General features: G+C 39.2%; 1 protein-coding gene across 1 annotated transcript in view; it reads right to left on the bottom strand.

The window, feature by feature from the left end:
- LOC113897164 (phospholipid-transporting ATPase FetA-like) overlaps window positions 1-22,734 on the bottom strand; it is a 78,657-nt gene that overhangs the window by 42,650 nt on the left and 13,273 nt on the right. The window contains exons 4-11 of the mRNA XM_027549586.1: window positions 17,587-17,700; window positions 16,657-16,755; window positions 14,999-15,060; window positions 11,975-12,047; window positions 11,564-11,634; window positions 10,256-10,338; window positions 9,161-9,319; window positions 7,840-7,928 (exon numbers count right to left, since the gene is read on the bottom strand). Of these exons, the coding sequence (XP_027405387.1) occupies window positions 7,840-7,928; window positions 9,161-9,319; window positions 10,256-10,338; window positions 11,564-11,634; window positions 11,975-12,047; window positions 14,999-15,060; window positions 16,657-16,755; window positions 17,587-17,700 (750 nt within the window). The remainder of the gene's footprint in view (window positions 1-7,839; window positions 7,929-9,160; window positions 9,320-10,255; window positions 10,339-11,563; window positions 11,635-11,974; window positions 12,048-14,998; window positions 15,061-16,656; window positions 16,756-17,586; window positions 17,701-22,734) is intronic.

The raw sequence follows: 22,734 nt of genomic DNA, 5'->3' as shown, positions 1-22,734 counted from the left end.
GAAAATTACAGAGTGACTTTCAACACTGCTTCTGCTCCATCCCTGTTAATGACCCATCAGTCATTTCTAGGGCTGTGCCCTCCCCTCAACCAGAAAGGAAATCAGTTCTATCAGACCAAGCCCCTGAGCGCAGGACTTCTCCCACTCAGAGAGGCCTGCAGGGGCAGTACACAATCTGCTGTTTCCTCATTCCTAGAGCTTTTTCTGCCATCCTGAGACTTTCTAAAATCTTGCAGATGGTCTCTTTCTTAAGAAACATTTATGCTGTGATGGGGTTTATTGGTACTTAGTCTCTAAAGCTTCACAGTGCTTCCTCTGTATAGGAAGAAAGAAATAAGAAATTGGTTGTTGCTACAAACCCCAAACTTTACTTTGTTTATTATGAGAGCCAGTCAGACCCAAGAAGAGCAGATTACCTCCCATTTTGTACTGTGTGTCCAGTAAAGGCTGAAAGAGATTCTCAAGTCTGTCAAGAACTAAGGCCATTGCTGATCACAGTCCTAGGCAGCCTGTAAAAAGAATATTCCTCGGTCCTTGGGCCTTTCACTTCTGTGCTTTTCACTGTACCTTTTCACTCCAGAAGTATAGCCTAGATTTCTGGCATCATTTAAATTTCAAGCACTGATTTTTTTTTTCTTTGCCCCACAAATACAGTCCTACTTAAAGAGACTAGGGTTCACAAAGCATTGTCACTGTGAGCTCTGGGGAGCTCTGGGCACAGGGAAAGGACCAGACTCCAGGTCAGCTATGGGTTTATCAAGAAGCGTCTTTACTCATCTTGCTTCCTGTCTCTGTCAGAATTTCCCCTAAGAATCATTTCTAAAAATGGGGAAGAAATGAAATGTTCAAATGAGGAAGAATTTCTGCTTCAGCTTGAGAAATGGAGTGCGTTATATCTAACTACACTGACAATGTCTTGGCAAAAATACCACATGAACAAAACTGCTGAGCTGATAAGAACCTAGCTAATTCGAGAACATTTCTTCATTTAGTAACCATTCAAAAGATACTTCCTGAGAACAGCTTTGTACAAGACACTCCCAAGGATGTAGAGATGGATATAATTTCTACCTTAGAGGCTCATAATTTGGTAGCTCAGGCACTCATTTGTCTTTCTAACTTAGCACAGAATAATGATGCTTCTATTATGTGTTATTTTCCAGTAGTCATGTATGGATGTGAGAGTTGGACTATAAAGAAAGCTGAGGGCCGAAGAATTAATGCTTTTAAACTGTGGTGTTGGAGAAGATTCTTAAGAGTCCTTTGGACTGCGAGGAGATCCAACTGGTCAATCCTAAAGGAAATCAGTCCTGAATATTCATTGGAAAGACTGATGCTGAAGCTGAAACTGCAGTACTTTGGTACCCTGATGCGAAGAGCTGACTCATTTGAAAAGACCCTAATGCTGGGAAAGATTGAGGGCAGGAGGAGAAGGGGACGACAGAGGATGAGATGGTTGGATGGCATCACCGACTCAGTGGACATGAGTTTGAGTAAACTCCGGGAGTTGGTGATGGACAGAGAGGCCTGGCATGCTGCGGTTCATGGAGTCACAAAGAGTCGGACACGACTGAGTGACTGAACTGAACTGATTATATGCTAAACACAGTTCTAGGGACTGGGATACAATGGTGATAAAAGACAACGTCTTAACTCTCAGAGGGTTTGTAATCTTGTGGATATAGGTGGAAAACAAGCAAGTTAAGAAATGAAAAATACAAGTTAACTAGTGCTAAATGCTGTGAGGGAGAAGGCAATGGCATCCCACTCCAGTACTCTTGCCTGGAAAATCCCATGGACGGAGGAGCCTGGTAGGCTGCAGTCCGTGGGGTCGCTAAGAGTGGGACACGACTGAGAGCCTTCACTTTCACTTTTCACTTTCATGCATTGGAGGAGGAAACGGCAACCCACTCCAGTGTTCTTGCCTGGAGAATCCCAGGGACGGCGGGGCCTGGTGGGCTGCCGTCTATGGGGTCGCAGAGTTGGACACGACTGAAGCGACTTAGCAATAGCAAATGCTGTGAGGAAAATAAAACAAGTTAACAGAATAAAAAAGGTCTTGGTGGAGGTGATGCCCACTTTAGATGGGTGGCAGAGAAGGCTTCTCTGAAAAGGAGACGTTAAAACCCTGAAAAAGAAGCAAGCCATGCAAAGGCCTATGCAGCCATTGGCCAGCCAGAATGAAGTTCCCATGAGAGGAAGAAGTCTGCTCTCTCACTTGATTTGTAGTTTGCCTGGGTATAGATTTCTAGGTCAAACTGAGAACTTTGAAGGTATGAACCTCTGGTTTCCAGGACTCAGTAGTGCTGGTGAGAAATCTGATGCCAATCTAATTCTCATTGTTTGTTCATATCTTACTCTTATCTCTATGAAAACTTTGAGGTACTTCTAAACACCACTGGAGCTCTAGAATTTAATGATGTTTAATGGATGTTTTAAATCTGAAATTCATATCCTTCTTCGATTATAGGAAATATTCTTCTATTATTTCTTTGACAATATTGTTCCCTCCATTTTTGCATTCTGATACTCCTGGGAGATCCTGTGGGGGTTCTTGGTTTGGTCCTCCAATTAAAAAAAGTATTTATCTCTTAGATTTTTGGTTTTAAGGTCTAGTATTCTTTGACTCTTTATTTCAGCCCTTCTATTGACTTTTTAATTTCAGTAGTTTTTACTTTCCAAAATTCTTTTTTGTTGTTCTTAGATTGCTTATTTTATTCTTTGATTAAAAAAAATTGTAGGGAATTCCCTAGCAGTCCAGTGGTTAAGTTTCCACACTTTTGCTGTTGGCCTAGGGTTGATGCCCAAGCCACAGCATGGCCAAAAAAAAAAAAAAAGAATCAGTCTATTCTTATTTGTGCAATTGTTTCTTCTAAGAATAGTGAAATTCTTTTGAAAGTTCTTTTCTCTTTTGAATTATAATGTTTTTTCCAGAGTCAGTTATTTTATTTGTCCTCATCCTCTTCTTTTGTGCTCCTGGTTTTTTTTCCAGATCACTTAAAAACAGAAGTAAAAGAGTAGTTTGACCATTATAGGTTGGCTTTATTTCCTTTGGATAGGTTCATTTCCCTAGTAGGCCACTCCCCTGAATGGGAAGATGGAACCACGAGCTCTGTGTAGGTAGGCAAAATGTGTTAGTTCACTGGTTTTACCCTAGGATATAAAAGGAACTTGCAGGCAAACTTGAGTCCCCCAAATTTAAAATAAAGTGGGTTTACTCAGAAGTGATGACACCCACATTAGAAGCCCTAGCCCTCTGCAGAGGTTGTTAAATTTCTTCAGAAAGCAGTTCTCTTGTTTGAGACTGGAAGTCAAATACATTTGTTTTTGCTATATGGATGCCTATAGGGGTGTTAGGATGGTACAGAGGGCCAGTGGTTGTCCAAGCTGTTTTATGGGCAGTTTTAAAATTAGTTGTCCTGATTATTATATCCACATATCTTACTCCTGCTCTCCATTCCTGCTCTCTCAAGCTTGGAACTACTCTTGAGGAATGCATTGCTGCTGAAGAGGAACGCATTGCCACCAAAGCTTCCACTATTCTGGCTTACCTATCAGTACAATCTAGCAACTTTATGCGTTCCCAAAGCCCATCAACTTCTTGGGTCTGCTGATGGTTCTTCATCCTTTGTCAGAGAATTTATTTTCTATTTGTACTTTCTCACAGTCGTACCGGGCTCGAACAGCAACATCCTTCTTAAACTAGATGCCCAAGAGGAAGCATGGGACCCAAGATGATACTCCCTATTTTCTGAAGGAAAGATTGCATGAAAGAGCTCACAAATGCAGGAATTCATAGCAGCTAGTTGGCTAGTGTAGCTGCTCTGGGCATCTACACCACTTCTCTGCTGAATCCACCTTGTAGGGATTTGAATAGGGAACTACATTCTCTCTTTGAAGACTCCCACTGCAGATCTCTCCATGCAGGTGTGCATGCTAAGTCGCTTCAGTCATGTCCAACTCTTTGCAACCCTATGGACTGTAGCCTGCCAGGGTCCTCTGTCCATGGGGACTCTCCAGGCAAGAATACTGGAAAGGGTTGCCATGCCCTCCTCCAGGGATGGAACCCTCATCTCTTAAGTCTCCTGCATTGGCAGGCAGGTTCTTTACCACTAGTACCACCTCAGAAACCCAGATACCTCTGCTTTAATCTGCTCTAGGCCTGCTATTCAGCTATTATCCTAGGACTTCCTTTCAGTGTTTGCATGTTTCCTGGCTTCCAAATCTTTCTTGGTTTATTCTCTTCTTTTGCTTGAGTATACTTTAGAAACATCCTAAGAGAGGATACGTAAGGAGTAAATTTTTTTTGAGTCTTTGCACATACCGAAATTTCTTTATACTCGCATTTTATTGACAGCTTCAATGGATTTAGAATTAGAAGATGCAAATATTTTTCTGGCAGACTTTCGAAGGCAACAACATTTACCTTCTGCTGTTGCTGTTGAGAAGGTCAATGCCATTCTGATTCTTGTTTATGACCTTTTATTTCTCTCTGAAAGCTCTTGCTGCTGCTAAGTCACTTCAGTCGTGTCCCACTCTGTGCGACCCCATAGACAGCAGCCCATCAGGCTCCCCTGCCCCTGGGATTCTCCAGGCAAGAGTACTGGAGTGGGGTGCCATCGCCTTCTCCACTGAAAGCTCTTAGGATCTTTTAAAAAATTTTATAATTTCTTCACATGTGGTCAGATTTTCATGTTAAATAGACTTGTCACGTGTTTTAATTTTATCTCCACAGGGTGATAGCAAGCATAGCAGAAAGAGAATTGACTCTGAAAAGTTATGCCTAGATGGATAGGTGTGATCATTGAATAAAATTATGTATGTAAAGCATCTGGCACATATTGATGCTCTATCTTCCCAAAGTGAATTTATATACTTGACAGCTGGACCCAGGACTTATAAATCCTTATGGTCCTCATAATACCTGGCACATATTAGATTCTCAATAAAAATGACTTCACCTCACCATACACAAAAATAAACTCAAGATGGCTTAAAGACTTAAACAAAAGACATCATCATAAAACCCCTAGAAGAGAGCATAGGCAAAACATTCTGTGTGACGTAAATTGTACTGATGTTTTCTTAGGTCAGTCTCCCAAGGCAATAGAAATATAAACAAAATGAAAAAAAATGGGACCTAATCAAACTTACAAGCTTTTGCACAGGCAAGGAAACCATAAACAAAATGAAAAGACAACCTACAGAATGGGAGAAAATATTTGCAAATGATGCAAGTGAAAAAGGCTTAATTTCCAAAACATACAAACAGCATAAACAAATGAACAACAAAAAAACAAACAACCTTATCCAAAAATGGGCAGCAGACCTAAATAAACATTTCTCCAAAGAAGATACACAAGTGATTAATAGACACAAGAAAAAACGTTCAACATCAAGAATTATTAGAGAAATACAAAGCAAAACTATAATGAAGTACCATTTTAACTGGTCAGAATGGTCATCATCAAAAAGTCTACAAATAACAAATGCTGGAAAGGGTGTGCAGAAAAGGGAATCCTCTTACACTGTTGGTGGGAATGTATATTGGTACAGCCACTGTGGAAAATAGCATAAAGATTCCTCAGAAAACTAAAAGTAGAATTACCATATGATCTAGCAATCCCACTTCTGGTCATACACTCAGACAACACTATAATTCAAAAAGATACATGCACTCCTTGGTTCATAGCAGCTCTATTCATAATAGCCACGACATGAAAACAAAGTAAATGTCCACTGACAGATGAATGGATAAAGATGTGGTACACATATATAATAGAATACTACTCAGCCATAAAAAAGAATGAAATAATGCCATTTCCAGCAACATGGCTGCAGCTAGAGATTGTCATATTAATACTAAGTGAAGTAAGTTAAAAAGAGAAAGACAAATATCATATGATTTCACTTATATGTGGAATCTAAAATATGGCACAAATGAACCCATTTATGAAACAAAATAGAATCACGGACATACAGAACAGACTGGTGGTTGCCAAGGGGGAAGGATGGAATGGGAGGTTGGGGTTAGCAGATGTAAGCTTTTATATATAGAATGGAAAAACAACAAGGTCCTACTGAACAGCATAAAAAATTATAGTCAATATCCTATGATAAACCATAATGGGAAAGAATATTAAATAAAGAAGTATATATATGCATAGCTGAATTACTTTGCTGTATAGCAGTAATGAACATAACTCTAAATCAACTACACTTTAATAAAAAAATATGACTTGACAATGAGTCTTTGACATTATTTTTCTGTGGGACTTTATGTTATTTATCTTTACTATGACTTAACTTGCATATTTGTCAGTGGGAAAAATATTTCTTGACTTATTGTTCATAGATGTTGTGAAGCTGCTGTAAGTGAATGTGAAAATATTCTAAAAAGTTAAAATTCCTCTACAGGTGTCAAGTATTATCACTACCTTTCAGATAGGTAACCAGGTAGTTGAGCTTTCTTAGGCATATGGGAGATATCTTGTTTTAAAGACAACCCTAGGCTAAATTACCTACTTATTCCCTAATGATACACTCTCTGATATTGTCAAAGGCATATTTACCTCTGCTGCCTTTCTGAATTCTCAACTATGATTATCTTCTTCATTAATAAACCAGGAAATGTCACTTTGTTTCAACTGCTGAAAGCTATGCAGACAGTAGTGGAAAGAAAAAGATAGTGAATACTAATATCTGGTCTCAAAGCTGAATGAACTTCCTAATTTTCTAAAATCCCAGTGGTGCAAGAGGTAAAGAATCTGCCTGCCAACGCAGGAGATGCAAGAGACACCAGTTCTATCCCTCGGTTGGGAAGATCCCCTGAAGGAGGGCATGGGAATCCACTCCAATATTCTTGCTTGGGAAATCCCACGCACAGATGAGCTTGGTGGGCTATAGTCCGTGGGGTCGCAAAGAGTTGGACATGACTGAACATGCACACACACATATGATAAGCATGGAAATTAACTAATTAATCTTCAATTTAAAATTTTATTCTTAAAGCTGATTATCATCTACTGAGTGCTTTTTAAAAAATTTTTTATTGGTGTATAGCTGATTTACAATGTTGTGTTGTTTCAGGTATACAGCAAAGTGAATCATTTATACATATACCCACTCTTAGAGATTCTTTTCTCATATAGGCCATTACAGAGTATTCAGTAGACTTCCCTATGCTATACAGTAGGTCCTTGTTTGTTAACTATCTTATATATAGTAGTGTGTATATATCAATCCCAATCTCCTAATTTATCTCTCCCCCCTTACTGCCTAATAATCATAAATTTGTTTTCTACATCTGTGACTATTTCTGTTTTTTAAATAAGTTCATTTGTACTCTTTTTTTTATGATTTCACATATAATCAGTATGTACTGAGTGCTTTTCAAATTTCATTTCTTAGCAGTAGAATCCTCTATTCTCTAACTGAAATTTTACAGAACAGATAAATGTGAGGCTGCTCTTTTTGAAGCAGGAACTTCAGAATGAAGAGGCCAGAACAAAACTCTTGATCTTCTCTATTCCCCCTGCAGCAGACCTTAGCCTTCTCTAAGGAAATAGAGTTTGAAAATCATTGGTTTAAGTAAGGTGATCTTATTAATCTAAGTAAGAGCTTATTGAAGTGGTCATGAGTTAAACTGGCTAAGAAGAAAAAGAAAAAAAGTGTCAATGAGTTTTCTTCTTATCTGGTCCAGATATAAGTTTGTGGGGTCCTAAAACTGCTTGAGACTTTCAGACAAGTAAATTCTGACTTGAAAATACCAGCTACTGCTGTAGAAGGAAGCAAAGAAGGCCTATTTATAAAAATACAGAAAAGAGGTCTTTAACTTACCCAGAGCACGAGGACATTCATGAGGTGGTCTATGTGTGTCCGTTTAAAGGTGGACTTCCCACTGTTCTGCATTACTTTGGTGTCTGGTCCTAAGTTAAACAGGGAGACATCATCTCAGAATCTCTAAATATTCTCAAGAGGACTGAAATTGGGTTGAAACACACCTTTATGATCACTTTATCAAACTTCTTTCCAATGCTAAAGGATAAAGCCTTGGAGGAAGGCTCATGGTTGGTGCCCCAAACTCAAAGAATGGAAAATTTATTTCTTAGGATAATCCCAATTACTTCTGCAAACTGCATCAGTGCTGAAACCTCCCTCTCTGCAGCATCTTAGACTGTCTAGTTTTTCGTTGGTAAGTCAGAATAGGGGCCTCAAGCTTCTCTCTCATCACCATCTGGTTTATTTAGCTTAGAAAAAGGGTCTTCTGACAAGGAGATATTCACCTTCTTTTGAGGAAACCCATAGCTGGACCAGGCTCTATTTAAAGTTTCTAACTAGGAAATGGAGAAAGTAAAAGGCAATGGCAAGTGATTTCTTCTGAGGTAGGAGCTGAGATTTCTCTGAAGCTGAGCGATAGAGACTTTGAACTTCATGATAGGACAGACAATAAGTAGAAATAAAGGACTTTTAATGACACACTGAGACTAGAGCTGGAAATTATGATCTTACTGTGGTTGTTGTCACGAATACTCACCGTCACCGAGGGCATAGGGAGCACAAAAGCTTCCTTCATTTTCCGGCACTACATTATAACTCCAGAAAATCCCTCACTAAGTATGAAGGATTATGGTTCTAAATGCCATCTCAGGATGGGCCACTGCTCAGGAGCCACATGTGCCCTTTCTCTGGCATGAACACTTCACACTGTATTTTATCTTCCCCATAATGAGCACCATGTTTATTCTCTCCACATGCGAATAATCCACATGTATACCCTCCCCTTTCACACTGTTCTCCTTTCAAATGCTAATTCTATGTATACTTCTATGTGTATACCTTGTCTAGTGTCCAGATGTGGTTAGAAAGACTCATGAATGTTCTGTGGCCTTGGAACACAAAGCCTTCCACTATCAAAGGCAGGGCTGATATGCTGGCAGCTCAGTGTTTGGAAAAAAAGTCATTTTTTTTTTTCCTAAAAAAAAAAGTTTTTTCTTAATTCCTCCATCCATCTATCCATCTCCCTGCCTCCCTTCTTCAAAGCCATAGTGTTCTGGTATATACCTGAGCATCATATCTACATCATGAAAACTAAGTGCCCACAATGTGGCTATGAATGGAATCCAGCAGGCTGGGGGTTTGTGACTCCAGAAAGACGTACCAGTAAAAATAACCAAGCCATAGCACCAATCTGTATTTCTGATGACACAGCCTCGGAGAATCAGTCTGTCATGATTCAGGATGTAGTTTTTTCCCTTATACATGAGTATTCCTGTGAATCTGTCCAACTTGTTATTGGGAGACTCACACCTCACTTCTCCTGAAAAAAAAAAAAAAAAAAGGAATAAGAGTCCTAACTCTGTAATCTTAATTCTTTCCTAACAGGAAGTTCAGTTCAGTTTAGTCACTCAGTCGTGTCCGACTCTTTGCGACCCCATGAACAGCAGCACACCAGGCCTCCCTGTCCATCACCAACTCCTGGAGTCCACCCAAACCCATGTCCACTGTGTCAGTGATGCCATCCAACCATCTCATCCTCTGTCGTCCCCTTCTCCTCCTGCCCTCAATCTTTCCCAGCAAAGAGGAGGCTTAATAGAAAAGAGGAAAGAACAAGCCTCTTTCAAAATATACACACACCTTTTTTTCCTATCCTTTCTCAGCCACTGCCCATTTCTCAGCAGCTCCCTTTAGAAAGGCAGACAGAGGGTTCTGGGCATCAGAGAAGAGTAATTCTGTGACATGGGTTATCCAGAAAGAGAACAACCCACATGATAACTTATTACCATTAGTACTTCCAGATCAAATGAGCTAAATCTGAATAGATTCAGAAACTACTTAAAGCAAACGTAGTATTTTTTTCAAAATGGAAATAAGTTAATTTTTTCATGATTAGTAAAGTAAAATATGTCCTTTTGTAAATTATATACAACATTAAAAAGGAGAAAGTAAAATTCACTCACTGCCTAGAAATAAGTGCTATTAACCTTTTATAGTATATCCTTCCAAGATTTTTTCTATACATATACTCATAAACATATATATATTTCCAAAGACAAATTTATGTTACATTATACTGTGCATAGTGTATTGTAATCTTTTTAAACTTATATGTTGTGAATATTTTTCCATATAAGTAAATATCAACTTGCATACTGTTTTTTATGAGTTATATATAATTCACTATATGGCTATATCAAACTTTAACCACACCTCTTCTGATAAAAATTTGGGTTGGCAAATCTATTTCAAAACTCACCATCAAAAGCAGACAGAAGCTTCAGGTTATCTTCCATCTCACTGGTAACGGTGATGGCCTGCTTCACTTTCAAGTTGGTTTCACTAGAGTAAGGAATGCACATATATAACAGCAGTACAGGTCCGGTTTCTCCTACTTTAGAAAATAGTTGTTGCCAATATTGCTTGGCTTTCAGACTTGAGTTGTCAGAGTCACTCCTATTGTCATCCTCTCTCAAGGGCAGTACTGAGGTAGAATGGTGGTGCTGCTAAGTCCATTCAGTCGTGGCCGACTCTGTAACCCCACAGACGGCAGCCCACCAGGCTGCCCCATCCCTGGGATTCTCCAGGCAAGAACACTGGTTCTTGCCATTTCCTTCTCCAATGCATGAAAGTGAAAAGTGAAAGTGAAGTCGTTCAGTAGTGTCCGACTCTTAGCGACCCCATGGACTGCAGCCTCCCAGGCTCCTCCGTCCATGGGATTTTCCAGGCAAGAGTACTGGAGTGGGGTGCCATTGCCTTCTCCAGGAAGCTAAATATTAGCCCACTTGCTCCCCTCTCTCCCTGAAACACATATCAACTACTTTAACCAACCTATGAGATCTTGCTGGTGGAGCTGCTCTAGAAACGCTGAAGAAACATCACAAAATAACCTGGAGGTGGTACCTACTCCCTTCAAAAGTAAGGTCCTGGTAAGAACCTGTGAACACTTGCAAGTAAACATACTCCTCGTCTCACAAATGTTTATAGGACCCATGAAGGGATCTCACTTAACCATTATTTGATACAGAAATGCACAGAGATAGAAGTAAAAACAAAGCCACATTTCAAAAAGTTTGTGGGCACTAAGAGGAAGAGTTGTAAGGATGCAGATTAACATAAAACTCCACAGGACAAGCTCTCTGAAGATGGCCTCTATCTTCCAAAGATCTTAGCTTTTGCACATTAATGAATTTCTACCTTAAATCCTTTCCAGAACATGGTTTATCAGTACATAATTATCTCAGTATTCATTCCCCCACCCCAAGAAACTTTGGAACTATATTCTGAAATTTCATAGTCCGGTTAACCTTTCCTATCACTCAGCATTATTGAATATAGTCAGACTGAATGTTTCCAATTTGAAGATGGAGAATAATTGCCCAGATTCTGCACCCAGTTGGATGCTCAATTATCTGTCAAGAGCTCAGCCTTAGACTTGAGGCCTCCTATCTTATCTGGATATTTCTAGCTTTTAGCACTTCATTCTCTGCATCATGCTGTCCCTCAATGAGAAATCATTCTAAGCTGGCTCAACCGTCTTATTGGACTATGAGGAAGGAACACTCACCCATCCAGTTCTGCAGTTTCTATATATGCCAGACTGTAGGGCTCACTGCTCGAGAGTAATAGTATATCAGCCTGTGGTCAGGAAAGGCAGAGAAGATAAGGAAGGCAGACTTTTAAAATTACAAACTCAGGAACAGCTATTCATCCTAAGAATTTTATAGACATTTGGTTTACTTTCTTTGTCTCGAGACCCATCACTGGTACCACACACCTCCTTTATTAAAGCCAGTCATACTTTACCTGGAATTGTGGTGAGAAGTGGACAAGAACAAACTTCTTACCACAGGAGCTGGTGATCTCTAGATGCACAGTGAAGCAGGTGAATATCACCAAAAGGAGTGGTCACAGAAGTGCTAAAAAGGTTTCTACTCAAGCCCAAAGAGAAAAAGCCACAGCCCAAAGAGGTACTCACCGTAACAATCTGATTGTTTTCTAGTTTAATTATATCTCCCACTTGGACATTCATCCATTTTTCTGTCACTATCCTGCAAGAAAGTGAACCTTGAATGCCTGCATGCCAGCTCTGAGAATATTCCTACAGTCCTGTTTTGACAATCAAGGGGGGAAAAAAAGCTGAGATGAACTCAAAGCTCAGAGGAGGACCAAACTGCTTTGGGATACTCCTTGCCCAAGCAGTATCAAGAATGGGGCCCATTTCTCTTGATCAGGCTATAAGAGTTTTCTAAAACTCTATAATGGTATATGTAGATATACAGGCACATAATTTTTCTTTAAGTAAAAGCAATATATGCATATGGTAAAAATACAGTTCAAATAATTAAAAATATAGAAAAAGAAAAAGTAAAGTCTCCTCTCTCCCCAGATTATAGTTTTGTCACTTATAACAATTTTTTGCATTTCTTTTGAGAAAATGTCAATCCATATAATCACATAATAGATATACATTTTAAAATGACATACTAGATACATAATTTTCTGTACTTTGCATTTTTCATTTAATAATATATCTGAGAGAACACTTACAGAGGTGTGGCTCATTCCTCTTGATAGCTAAAAAAATGTGGCTTTTAACTAAAGATGTGCTTGTAGCCAGAATTACTGACTACAATGACAGAAATCACAACTCAAAAAACAAAATTTTTCAAAGGTGTTAATATCTCTGTTCAAACATATGTGCTGTACAAAAAGGACACCACTTTCTGGAATATAGACAATTCATCTCAAGTGTTAAATAAATCAGACATTCATTGGCTTACAAAGTTTAACCATTAGGGCCCTGCTTGTGAATTCCTACTCTAAAACCACTCTATGACAAATTTTTCTGTAATAGTTTTATAAAACCCAAGTGCTCAAGCTCCTTGGGAAGTTCATTTGACTAAATTCATTCAGTAATTCCTAGCTTTACAAATTTCTTATACACTCAGTTTTATCTTTTCTCCTTATTTCTATAGCTTTCTTTTTTTAAATTTTGTTTTTAATCACAACTAACTTTTTTAGTGATGAGAGGCTTCAACAGATCAAAACACTTGAGGAAATAATCCATCATGAGTAAGAATCAGCAAACACAATAAATAACAGAATCAGATGCCCAAGAACTTCCCATAATAGAATTCTATGATTAAAACTATAGTTCTTGATATGTGTGTACTTAGTCACTCAGGATGAGTCCAACTCTTTGTTGACCCCATGGACTACAGCCTGCCAGGCTCCTCTGTCCATGGGGATTCTCCAGGCAAGAATACTGGAGTGGGTTGCCATACCCTCCTCCAGGGGATCTTTCAAACCCAAGGATTGAACCCAGGTCTCCCGCATTGCAAGCGGAATCTTTACCGACTGAGCTACCAGGGAAGGACAAGAATATTGGAGTGGGTAGCCTATCACTTCTCCAGGGGATCTTCCCGACCCAGGAATTGAACCAGGGTCTCTTGAAATCCTATGCTAATGCTAAGTCGCTTCAGTCGTGTCCGACTCTGTGTGACCCCATAGACAGCAGCCCACCAGGCTCCCCCGTCCCTGGGATTCTCCAGGCAAGAACACTGGAGTGGGCTGCCATTTCCTTCTCCAATGCATGAAAGTGAAGAGTGAAAGTGAAGTCGCTCAGTCGTCTCCGACTCTTAGCGACTCCATGGATTGCAGCCTAACAGGCTCCTCCGTCCATGGGATTTTCTAAGCAAGAGTACTGGAGTGGGGTGCCATTGCCTTTGCAACAACATGGATGGACTTGGAGGATATTATGCTAAGTGAAATTAGTCAGACATATAAAGACAAATACTGTATGATATCACTTATATGTGGAATCTAAAAAATACAGCAAACTAGTGAATATAACAAAAAGAAACAGACTCACACATACAGAGAACAAACTAGTGGTTACCAATGGAGTCAGAGAAGGGGGAGGGGCAATATATGGGGAGGGGATGAAGAGGTACAAAGCATTACATATAAAATAAGCTACAAGGATATATTGTACAACACAAGTAATACAGACAACATTTTATAATAACTATAAAGGAAGTATAACCTTTAAAAACTGTGACTCACTATATTGTATACCTATAACATATAATGTTGAACATCAACTGTACTTCAATTAAAAAAAATTTTTTTTTAAATATAAATATATATATAAAACTGCAGCTACTGGGTGTTGTGTAAGGTCACCATGAGAAAGGATTGGACCTCATCTTGAATTCCCTCAGATCTGTATTTGTTTGTGATCATGCTTCTGCAAACACTGGTCACTTCTCCTTTCATATAATCTCTGTTGAATTCTTCCCCATCTTTTAAGCACAAACATCATCTTTTCTAGAAAGTCTTCCTTAATTTCTTTAGCCAGCTATGATGGCCTATTTTTTTAATTAATTCTTATGATAATTTTTGTACCTCTTACAATAATCTTCATATTTTGCTTTATATAAAATTATGCCAGTCTCCCTCTATCCCTGCCAAAGGTAAACTGCTCCAATTTTGCAGAACCCCACAAAAAAATAAGCATTTACCCATACTTTAGATAGATAAGACCAAACACTACAGCAATGAGGTCAACACCAATATTTTCTTTAGATTGTTAACAAAAAGATGTCCTAACCAAAGTCTACAGTAGAATGGTCAATAAGTCATGTAGAATCCACTGATGCACTAAAGACAGACATCTCCATGCTGACCATCGTACTGGTAATGACCACTTGCATACTAATATCATGTCATAATTTGTTAATTTCTTTAATATATATTATTTTGTTTTCATTTTTGTAAGCATCCTTTAAGGTAAAGAATATTATTTTCATTTTATAGATAAGAAATATGAGGCCCAGAGAAGCAAGTTCAGGGCATACTAGAAACAAACTCTTCCTATGTCCAGCCCAAGGCTCTTTTCACTGTCTTAAATCACCTTTCCAAACACATCAAGTTTTAGCAAGGTCAGTGCTCTCCCAGAGCTGATTCAACCTAAACTGGCTTCCCAAGAAGCACTTACCTGCCATTCATCAGCACCAGAACAGAACGATTGTTGACTTGATTATCATTTTGGTGCCTTTTCTAAAATCATACAAGAAAATGTTCAGGAAATAGAGCAAACTGTATTTAGAAGATTAATATTTTGAAGTATTGTTCAATGTAGTTCCTCTTCTTTGTAATTCTCCCTTACCCCCGTTTCTTCACCACCTTACCCTCCAGCCCCTGGCCAATTCCAAGTTCTTCCACCATTAAAACCAGACCAAGAAGCTGACTGTCTCTGAGAAGCTGGGAAAGGAGGTCAGAAAAAGAATCAAGCGAGAAGAAAGAGACAAACTCTTTGTTTTAATATCAAGAGCCAAAACCTGGGGTAATGAGAATAAATAACTTATGTTGAAAGCCACAGAAGAGAGAATGCAAAATGATGGGGCTACACCTTGGTAGGTAGAGGGAAGTTATGTATTCACAAGCATACCAATACCCCTACCCTCAACCACAGTCAGCATAAGAAGCTTCTACCATGGATACAATGAGGAAAGGGGAATAGAGGTCTATTCAAAGACCAAATAAGAGAGTAACAAATAAGTCCTGATGCTAAGATTCACATGAGTCCCTTTCCTTTCAGTTGAGATTACTCCCTGGGAAGAGGGTAGAAAGAATCCTGAATTGGTCAGAATATTTCTCCTAAAGAGACTGAGTTCTAAACCAGAAGGAACTGCCTGGGTTATCCTGAATTGGTAAGTTTAGCTTTTGGCTCTCATTAAAAAAGGGCTGAGATGGTGAGGTGGTGGTTATGAGTTACACTGAGTTTAGTTATGGAAAGTTAAGTTATATTTTTGCACATCTTAGTTGTGCCTGAAATTTAAACCACTATATATGTTAATTCTGGGTTTAAAGAGCCACAGAGTTAAAGAGCTGGAGAAACACTCTGCTCTTAAACTTTGATATAAAAATCAGAAGGACTCTCTTAGGGAAGCTCCAAACAGGTCAACACGATGGGCTTCCCAAATCCCACTGGTAGGCACAGCACCGGTTCCCCACGTTTGCCCTCCCACCTGGCCCTCCCACCTGGCCCTGCTGTAAAGGAGCATGCAGGAAGCCACGCTGCACTCGCTGAGAGCCAGCTTCTCCCGCCAAGGCCAGGGGAGGAGCCAGCCTCTGTTGAGTCATGATGCTCTCTAAACTCAGAGGGTTCCTAGCTGTGTGCACCTGATAGAACCGAAAGCTGGAGAGGGAAATACGGAGAGTCAGAGAGGAGAACAGGAATGCAGAAAGGGGAGATAAGACCAGAGAAAGCAAGGGGGACAGGAAGAAGGGAAGAGGAATATAGAAATGGGAGAAGGGTGAATGGAGAAAGAAAGGTGAGAGCAAACCCAGAGAGAGCTAAGTAAAGGCAGAGGTGGGTTATGAAGGAGATGGAAGGAAACCTGGAAATGGCGGCAGTAAGAAGACAGAGAAAGGCCTTGCGTGAGTGACCCCTTTCTGGCCATGGATGGCTCACCAATCTTGGGCTTAAGGGAATCTCATATTCCTCTGGCACAAGTAAGGACATAGGGAAAGGAAACACCTCTTTCCTTCTTCCTTCTAGTATTAGGCAGTTCTGGGGAGTCCTTCCTGCTCCCTTCCTCCCCTGCCTGACTAGGTACAGTGAGGGAAGAGAGGCCCTGGAAGCCACTTCACCACATCATCGATGGCATCTTTCACTGCTGTTATGGACAGCACCACCATCAGCGGTATCACAGTCGTGTACCATGCCAAGGAGGAGATCTGAGGAATCAACTGGGAGAGGGAAGGGGAGAGAAACATAGGTCAGAAAGCTTAAAGGACAATGTATTTCCTCCCAACCCCCACTGCACCACCATTTCCGTCTCCCTAGATTCATAATAAGTTCAACAATCCTAGTTGCTTTCCACTGTTATAACCTCCAACTAGCCACCCCAGTATAAGCAAACACCTCCTAAAGATGAAAGAAGAGGAGATGATAAATTGCCAGGTAATGTCCTGAACTCTAATATCTTTGTCTTGATGGCAAAGAGCCATTCCTCTCTTCTGATAATGAAGGTGCTGGGGGGTAGGGCATTAAGTGTGGGCATGGGAGAACCACATAACCGCCTATACCCCTTCAGCACAAGGGGAAATGAGATGACCCGTCTCTCTCTCCCAACTTGTGCCTACCCTGCTAGGCTTCCGTGCCCTGTGCTGATGTTCTAAACCATTCTCCTCCCTTGGTGCTCCCATGTGTTAACTTTCTGTCGGGGAGGCTGGGACAAGAAGGAGGAATGGGGCTGCAGCTGAGGCGGGGGTGTAGAATCAAGTCTGTGGCCTTTCACGGTTAAGCTGAACTGTGGTGATGCAGTCATGGTGAGGGAGCACCCCTTAGCATGGGACTCGGCGACCGTGTCTCCTTCCTCTTATAGAGGGTTGTTTCACCCTGGCTAATCCTGACCACAGCTATTCTAGGAGACTGGCCCGAGACTCCAGCCATCCATTCGCCCATTGTCTAAAGAGAGAAGACATCTCTCAGTTTAAGGAGGAGAAGGACTGATTACATAACCTGACCCCAGGGAAGTTGATAAAATATTCTGTGGAAAAGACCCTAAAAGGTAATACCTGTAGAAAAAGCAAAAAGAGGAAATATGCATTTGCAAGTCTCTGGAACTGTTCAAACAGGTTCATAGGCAAGAAGTTTAAGGCATTATATTTTGAGGTTTTGACGCTATTATCCTGTTAGTAAAAGAACACAAGCACAATTAGAGTAACAAAAGACTGCACCTCCAAGTCTTAACAAAAAGGACCAAGACCACTTCATAAAATAGGAAAAAGCTAATAGCTTCCCAACATAGTGAGGGAAGGAAGGAAGAAGTGTTTGTCTCCAGACTCTTTTCTTTGAGGCCTAGAGAGGCCTATGTATGTATGCCAAAGATGGCAAGGTTGATCAATATGGGACATTCTTAGGAGGGGCAGAATGTATTTACGCCCTGAGTCGAATTCTTTGTTTACTGATGCTATTGATAATAATTATGATAATAAAATCAATAACAATCAAAACTTATTAAATATTTATTATATGTAAAGTACTATTCTAAGTACTTTAGTACTATTTTAAATATTTTAGAAAAAGCAACTTATTTAATTCTCAAAACAACTGTAAGAAGGGAGTAATATCACCTTTTCAGGATGCGGCAACTGAGGCCCTGAGGTTAATTTATTTGCCGAAGACCATCTATTTACTTGTGGAGTTGAGATTGTACTGTTCCCTGAGCCCCAGTTCACTTGTGCAGCCATCCAAATGCTTTCATTCCTTAGAATCAGAAATCTTTCTGTTTCATCTTATCTTCTGACTCAAGTTCCTTCTCAGTGCCAAACAGTAGGCAAGTTTGCCATTTGTGTTCACTCTACTCAGAGCTCTCTACTGAAGCTTTTCTTAAGTCTGGCAAAGCCATTTTGCTGTGTCTTTACATGTTGCTTTCAGTGCTGAAAGGTGTCAGATGCCAAAAGCAAATGACTGTCTTTTAACCTTAGCCCACTGAAGGTTCTTACAATGGTTGCTTTCAGCACTGGAGAATCACTTGCCCCTTAATTGTCCTGGGAGAGGTCTGAACAGTGGGAACTTGCTACCTCTTCAATGCTAATCTCAAGATGTTGACAAGACCATCTTACTTTCTACTTTTGGATCTTCAGTTGTTTGACCTAAGATGTAAGGGTTTGAATCTAAGAGCTTAAGAAAAGTAGGAGAATGAGACCAAATAATCCAAGGACAGGGCTTCTCTCCCACCTCCTCCACCTATAGGGTCAAACAAAAGAACAAACCTACCTGCAGTCCTGGAAAACAGACACTGCTTAAGCATGAAGAATCTCTTTCTGGGTCCTAACTTGGGAAGACATCTGAATACTCTTGGAGAACCAACACTTTTTTTGTCTTAAGGCTAAAACTGGCCTTGGAAGACTAGACAGGCAACCCAGTCACGTCTTGCTTAAGGTCTATTTCCCTAGGGAAGAGAAGCTGGTCAAATAGCTTAGCACTTAGGAGTTTAGAGATCCAAGTTAAACCTAAGATTTCCTTGGTGTTTCTCCATGACTTTTCAATTAATGATCAAACACTATACATTTCTCAAGGTTTGTTCTGTTCACAGCTCTATGCTGGGCTACTCTAGTAGTAGGGACTGAAAAAGAGTTAAACAAAATCTGTCCTGGAAAGTTCACAGCTATGTCTTGAATGGAGTTCTAACTAAATGACCTCTAAGGCCCCTCCCAACCCTGAGGGTAGGTTATTCTAACATAGAAATGGTTTTCTTTGATTTTAAGATACTCTGAATTTCTGAGTGTCTAAATCCAGATGACAACACTTGGACCCAAAGATCTTTTGATCTTTTACCTTACTAAAGTCTGGCTTTAGTAAATTTTCCATTTGACTTTACAGTTAATGTATTTTGGTTTCTACTCATTTGGGTAGCATTTTTTTTAGAAAACAAAGACAAAAGCTATGCTGATTCTGTCCCAAGATAGACAAATCAGTAGTTCTTTACTAACTTGGCAACTAGTGTTTTGTCCTACTCTTAAATGTCAAACCAGAAGCAAGATCTTAAGGATATAGAACATTTGCTTAACTATAGAATTCTTGTGTTTAATTCATTTGACATGACAGTGATGGTAGATTTGGATTTGGGGTATTTATTTATTTGGGCAGGGATATTCCCTGGTGGTTCAGACAGTAAAGAATCCGCATGCAATGCTGGAGACCAGAGTTTGATCCCTAGGTTGAGAAGATCCCCTGGAGGAGGGTATGGCAACCTACTCCAGTATTCTTGCCTGGAGAATCCCCACAGAAAAAGGAGCCTGGTGGGCTACAGTCCATGGGGTCACAAAGAGTCGGACATGACTGAGTGACTAAGCACAGCTCCCGACTGACTGCTAAAGTGGAAAATAGAAAACAGAAGGCCAAGGATATAATGAGAATCAGTAGTTAGGGGGCTGAAAAGAGGAAAAGGAGCAGTGGTGGTGGTGGTTTAGTCACTCAGTCATGTCTGACTCTTGCGATGTCTCTGGAATTTCCCAGGCAAGAATACTGGAGTGGGTTGCCATTTCGTTTTGCAGGGAATCTTTCTGACCCAGGGATCAAACCCATGTCTCCTACATTGCAGGCAGTCTCCTGCATCACAAATGGATTTTCTACCACTGAGCCACCAGGGAAGGCTAAAAGGAGTAGGAATGGAAGAAATTAGAGAAATAGGGGAAAAATGAGAAACGGGGCCAGGGAAATGCAATGGTTGTTAAGTACATAAGAATCAGTCAAATCTGTTTACTTGTTCATCAATTATTTGCATACATTTATTGAATTTCATTTATGGGCCAGATTTTGTGATGGGAACAGTAGTTACAAAGATGAATGAAATTTGTACCCGTCTTTTAAGGGGTAACAGTTTTTTGGTGAAAGAGAACTAACATTTTCACAACCATATTTAACTCTAACAACCACCACGTACAGTGAACATTATTATGTTCTTTTTATAGATGAGGGAACTGAAGATCAAAGAAATTAAAATAAATAATGTGCCTAAGGATACAACGTTAGTAAGGAGTAGAACTTGTTCAAACTCAGAGTGATGCCAAAACCTGCACCTTAGAGTTACTTAGAAAAAGCTTAGAGAGTGGAAAAGGTAGAGAAGGGGAAACCTGTTCCCACAGCCATATCCTAAATATTGTTATTATCCAGAGCCTCTCTAACTCAGCAATCATAAACTAGTATCCTATAGAGACTACTGTATGTGTATAAATATATATATACATGCACATAGACATACACTATATACATAGTATATATATATACACACACACATATATATTGTATATATATACACATGTATATTATATACTTACAGCATTATATATTAAAATATCTACATATGCATAAAGTAACATATAAGTAAAAATTGCTTATAATTATAAAAGATTAGAAACAATCCAAATGTCAATTTGTAAGAAAGTGGTTACATAAATTATGCTATCTGCCAGGGAAGCAGTTGAAAAAAGAAGGAAAATGCTATTATGAAATTATAATTATGAAAACATCTCCAGGACATAATGTTAGGGTTCAGAATAGTTTAAGAAAGTGGGGAAATAATAATATATATATATGTGTGTGTGTGTGTGTGCATGTGTGTGTGTGTGTGTGTGTGTATTTGCTTTATTTGCACAAAGAAGCACTGCTGAATATATGATAAACTAATAAAAGTGATTCCTTCTAGGGAGCAGAGATATGGACAAGGATGGGGTATTGGAGCATGACTTTTAAACATGTATCTTTTTATGAGTTACTTATTCATAAATAAATAAGTGAAAATGAACAATCTAATAGAAAATGGGCAAAAACCATTAACAGTCGTTTCCATAAAAAGATGTACAAAGGCTAATTAACATAAAAATTATTGCTGTCACTCAAAATTAAGGAAAGATAGATAATGAAATGTCATTTTCCACAAAAGAGTCTGGTAAAGATAAAAAAGACTGACAATACCAATTTGGCAGGAATATGGAGAAGTGAGAAGTCTTTGTTATAGATAGAAATATAAATAGATATAACCTTTTTAGAGGGCAATCTGGCAATACGTATCAAATATTTAATGTGTTTCATTTTTGATCTGGCCAATTCACTTCTAGGAAACTCTCCTGAAGTATATTCACACAAATGTGCCAAAGTATATGGCGTATAAAATGGTGTTCATTTAGGACCATTTATCGCAGCAAAACATTGTAGAAATATTTTTCGGAGGGGGCACCTGGATATAAATGGAGACACTTAAAATGTTAATCAGTAAGAAACTGGTTAAATCAATTAAGGTATATTGATACAATGGAAAACTATGTTGTATTAAATGAATTAATATCAGGAGGAGAAGGGGATGACAGAGGATGAGATGGTTGGATGACATCACCAACTTGATGGACATGAATTTGAGCAAGCTCTGGGAATTGGTGATGGACAGGGAAGCCTGGCTTGCTGTAGTCCACGGGGTCACAAAGAGTCAGACACCACTGAGCAACTGAACTGAACTGATAGCTAATATTGCACAGGGGTTTTTGAATGGTTCTGGTTGGCCCTTGAAACACTCGAGTATTAAGCACAGCAGCACCTGTGCAGTTTAAAATCTGTGTATAATTTATAGTTGGCTCTCAGTATCTGAGGTTTCACATCCACCGATTTAGCCATCCTTGGACTGAGTAGTACCACAGTACATATTTCTTGAAAAAAAATCTGTATGTCAGTGGACTCATGCAGTTCAAACCTGTTATATTCAAAGATCAAAGGTAAACAGTTGAAGAGTCTTATCCCTAAGAGTGTACCATGTAAATTGTTATAGGTCTTGGCCTTAAGAGAAAATAGTCAAAAAATATAGAAATATGGTTAAAAAATCAAATAAAAATTATAACTTTAAACAGTAATGTCATTAATTTAAAGTCTTCTGATATTTGATATTCTCAGAACACGATGATTCACTGTAAAAAGTTCTGACTCCCTTTTAAAAACTCATAAAGTATTTAAAAGGTAGATCATGCAAGGTTTTTAATAATGATGAAATAAATTGGAAAACAGAAATAATGAATGTTAATAAATTCTAGTCAAATTGTAAGATATGGGTTGAAAATGTTTACTTTGACATATGTGTATTTGAAATGATAAATAGATTATTCTTAATGTATTTGCATATATAATTGCTTTTTCCCCTTCTTCTTAGGAATTAGATACACTTAAGCAACATC

Source organism: Bos indicus x Bos taurus, chromosome 8 (genome assembly GCF_003369695.1).
Source record: "Bos indicus x Bos taurus breed Angus x Brahman F1 hybrid chromosome 8, Bos_hybrid_MaternalHap_v2.0, whole genome shotgun sequence".
Classification (NCBI taxonomy): domain Eukaryota; kingdom Metazoa; phylum Chordata; class Mammalia; order Artiodactyla; family Bovidae; genus Bos; species Bos indicus x Bos taurus.
The sequence above is the reverse complement of the archived record's forward strand: the minus strand, read 5'-3'. Positions and strand labels throughout refer to the sequence as shown.